At 54.5% G+C, this 2,519-nt stretch overlaps 1 protein-coding gene across 1 annotated transcript in view; it reads left to right on the forward strand.

Annotated features, from left to right (window-relative positions):
* The window catches only part of LOC132387364 (palmitoyltransferase ZDHHC5-like), a 42,036-nt gene extending 39,751 nt beyond the window's left edge, over positions 1–2,285 (forward strand). Inside the window, exons 5-6 of the mRNA XM_059959735.1 lie at positions 271–373; positions 2,190–2,285. Coding sequence (XP_059815718.1) covers positions 271–373; positions 2,190–2,285 — 199 coding nt within the window. The remainder of the gene's footprint in view (positions 1–270; positions 374–2,189) is intronic.
* The last annotated feature ends 234 nt before the right edge of the window (positions 2,286–2,519 follow it).

Consider the following 2,519-nt stretch of genomic DNA (forward strand, 5'->3'; position numbering starts at 1 on the left):
AGAGATTCACAGGGGAGGGCGTGAGTGAGTGTGTGTGTGTCTCAGAGAGAGAGATTCACAGGGGAGGTCGTGAGTGTGTGTGTGTGTGTGTGATAGAGAGAGATTCACAGGAGATGGCTTGAGTGAGTGTGTGTGTGTGTGTGTGTGTGTGTGTGCTGTGGGCGGGAGGGTGCAATCTGGCCTTGTCTCCCTGTGTTTGTGTGAACTCCTGAACAGGCGGCGGCTCCCTTTCCCCCCTCTCCGCTGTGACCTTGACTCCCCGGACACCAGTATGGCGGTGATGTGCGTTGCCGGACTGTTCTTCATCCCCGTGGCCGGCCTCACTGGCTTCCACGTCGTCCTGGTTGCCCGCGGTCGGACCACCAATGAGCAGGTAGGGCAGGGTCTCTCCGACGGCCGCCCCTGGCTGTCCTCCCCACCCCTCCCGATGACTGCTCTCTGGCCCTCCCCTGACGGATCACCCCTTTCCTCAGCCCCCATCCTCTCGCAGGAGGTTCATACACAGCTTTGTTTATTGTAGGTACAGTCGGCCCTCCTTATCCACGGATTCCGCATGTGTGGATTCAACCAACCGTGGATCGGGAAAACCCGCAAGTTCCCTCTCCAGCACTCGTTGCTTGAGCATGTACAGACTATTTTTTTCTTGTCATTATTTCCTAAACAACTATATAACTATATAGTTATCATTTACATTGTATTAGGTATTATAAGTAATCTAGAGATGATTTAAAAGTACAGGCAGTCCCCGGGTTATGAGTTCCGTTCCTGAGTCCGTCTTTAAGTCGGATTTGAAGTCGGAACAGGTACATCCGGTATTACCTCGCATCAGATAGTCATACGTTTGTCTTAGTATATAGTACATATTTTACCTTTCTATGCATATACATACGTATTTCAATAATTAAACCACTGCGTTGCTTAGTAATAATTGTAGCTTTCACCGGGGCAGGGCCTATCACATGCTCCATTAAAATTGTTCCCATCGTTGAGCGAATGTAGCCTAACACTTCCAATGACCGATGGCGTTTCACCTCTTTCCAATCGCTTTATTACTTCCACCTTATTTTCAATCGTGATCGTGATTATTTTCGTGAACAGAAACACCGCGGATTCAGAGCTCCACCACCGAGTCCTAATGTCCACCGCACCGAGACGGGTTAAATAAAGTCCGGGGTTCCGCTGGGTCCTAATGTCCACCGCACCGAGACGGGTTAAATAAAGTCCGGGGTTCCGCTGGGTCCTAATGTCCACCGCACCGAGACGGGTTAAATAAAGTCCAGGGTTCCGCCGGGTCCTAATGTCCACCGCACCGAGACGGGTTGAATAAGGTCCGGGATTCCGCCGGGTCCTAATGTCCACCGCACCAAGACGGGTTGAATAAGGTCCGGGGTTCCGCCGGGTCCTAATGTCCACCGCACCGAGACGGGTTGAATAAGGTCCGGGGTTCTGCCGGGTCCTAATGTCCACCGCACCGAGACGGGTTGAATAAGGTCCGGGGTTCCGCCGGGTCCTAATGTCCACCGCACCGAGACGGGTTAAATAAAGTCCAGGGTTCCGCTGGGTCCTAATGTCCACCGCACCAAGACGGGTTGAATAAGGTCCGGGATTCCGCCGGGTCCTAATGTCCACCGCACCGAGACGGGTTGAGTACGGTCCGGGGTTCCGCCGGGTCCTAATGTCCACCGCACCGAGACGGGTTGAGTACGGTCCGGGGTTCCGACGGGTCCTAAAGACCACTGCATTGAGACAGGTTAAATAAGGTCCGGGGTTCTGCTGGGTCCTAAAGACCACTGCACTGAGACAGGTTGAATAAGGGACTTGAGCATCCTCTTTTTTTTGTATCCGTGGGGGGTCTTGGAACCAGTCCCCTGTGGTTAAGGAAGGCTGACTGTACATTGAAACGTACAGTTCAGAAACGTCAGTAGCCAGTACAGTGCATGTTCCAGCAGCAATACAGAGCACGACGAGTGTCAAAACAGCAGCAGCCCAATAAACCCCTTTCCCTCCGACCCTGATGTGTGCGCACGCACCCCGGCCTCTTGTCTCCAGGCCAGAGGGTTGGTGATTTTATTGAGGGGAGTGGCAGCGAGGCAGAATGGCAGCCCTCCCAACCCCACCGGCGAGCCGTCCACCCGACCGTTCAGCTCCACGTCCATGCCTGCCGCTCACTGGCTCTTCTTGGGTTGCAGGTCACGGGGAAATTCAGGGGGGGAGTGAATCCCTTCACCCAGGGCTGCTGGAGAAACATCTCTTATGTACTCTGCAGTTCACAGGCACCCAGGTGAGTGTGAAGCACTTCCCTTCCTCCCTACGCCTCACTGTTCCCTCCCTCAACTCCCTCACAGTTCCCTCCACCATCCTCACTGTTCCCTCCTTTACCCTTCCTCACTGTACTCTCCTCCCCCTCCCTCACTGTTCCCTCCTCCCCTTCCCTCACTGTTCCCTCCGCCCCCTCCCTCACTGATCCCTCCTCCCCTCCCTCACTTTTCCCTCCTCCCCTCCCTCACAGTTCCCTCCAC

This window comes from Hypanus sabinus, unplaced genomic scaffold, assembly GCF_030144855.1.
Source record: "Hypanus sabinus isolate sHypSab1 unplaced genomic scaffold, sHypSab1.hap1 scaffold_1765, whole genome shotgun sequence".
Classification (NCBI taxonomy): domain Eukaryota; kingdom Metazoa; phylum Chordata; class Chondrichthyes; order Myliobatiformes; family Dasyatidae; genus Hypanus; species Hypanus sabinus.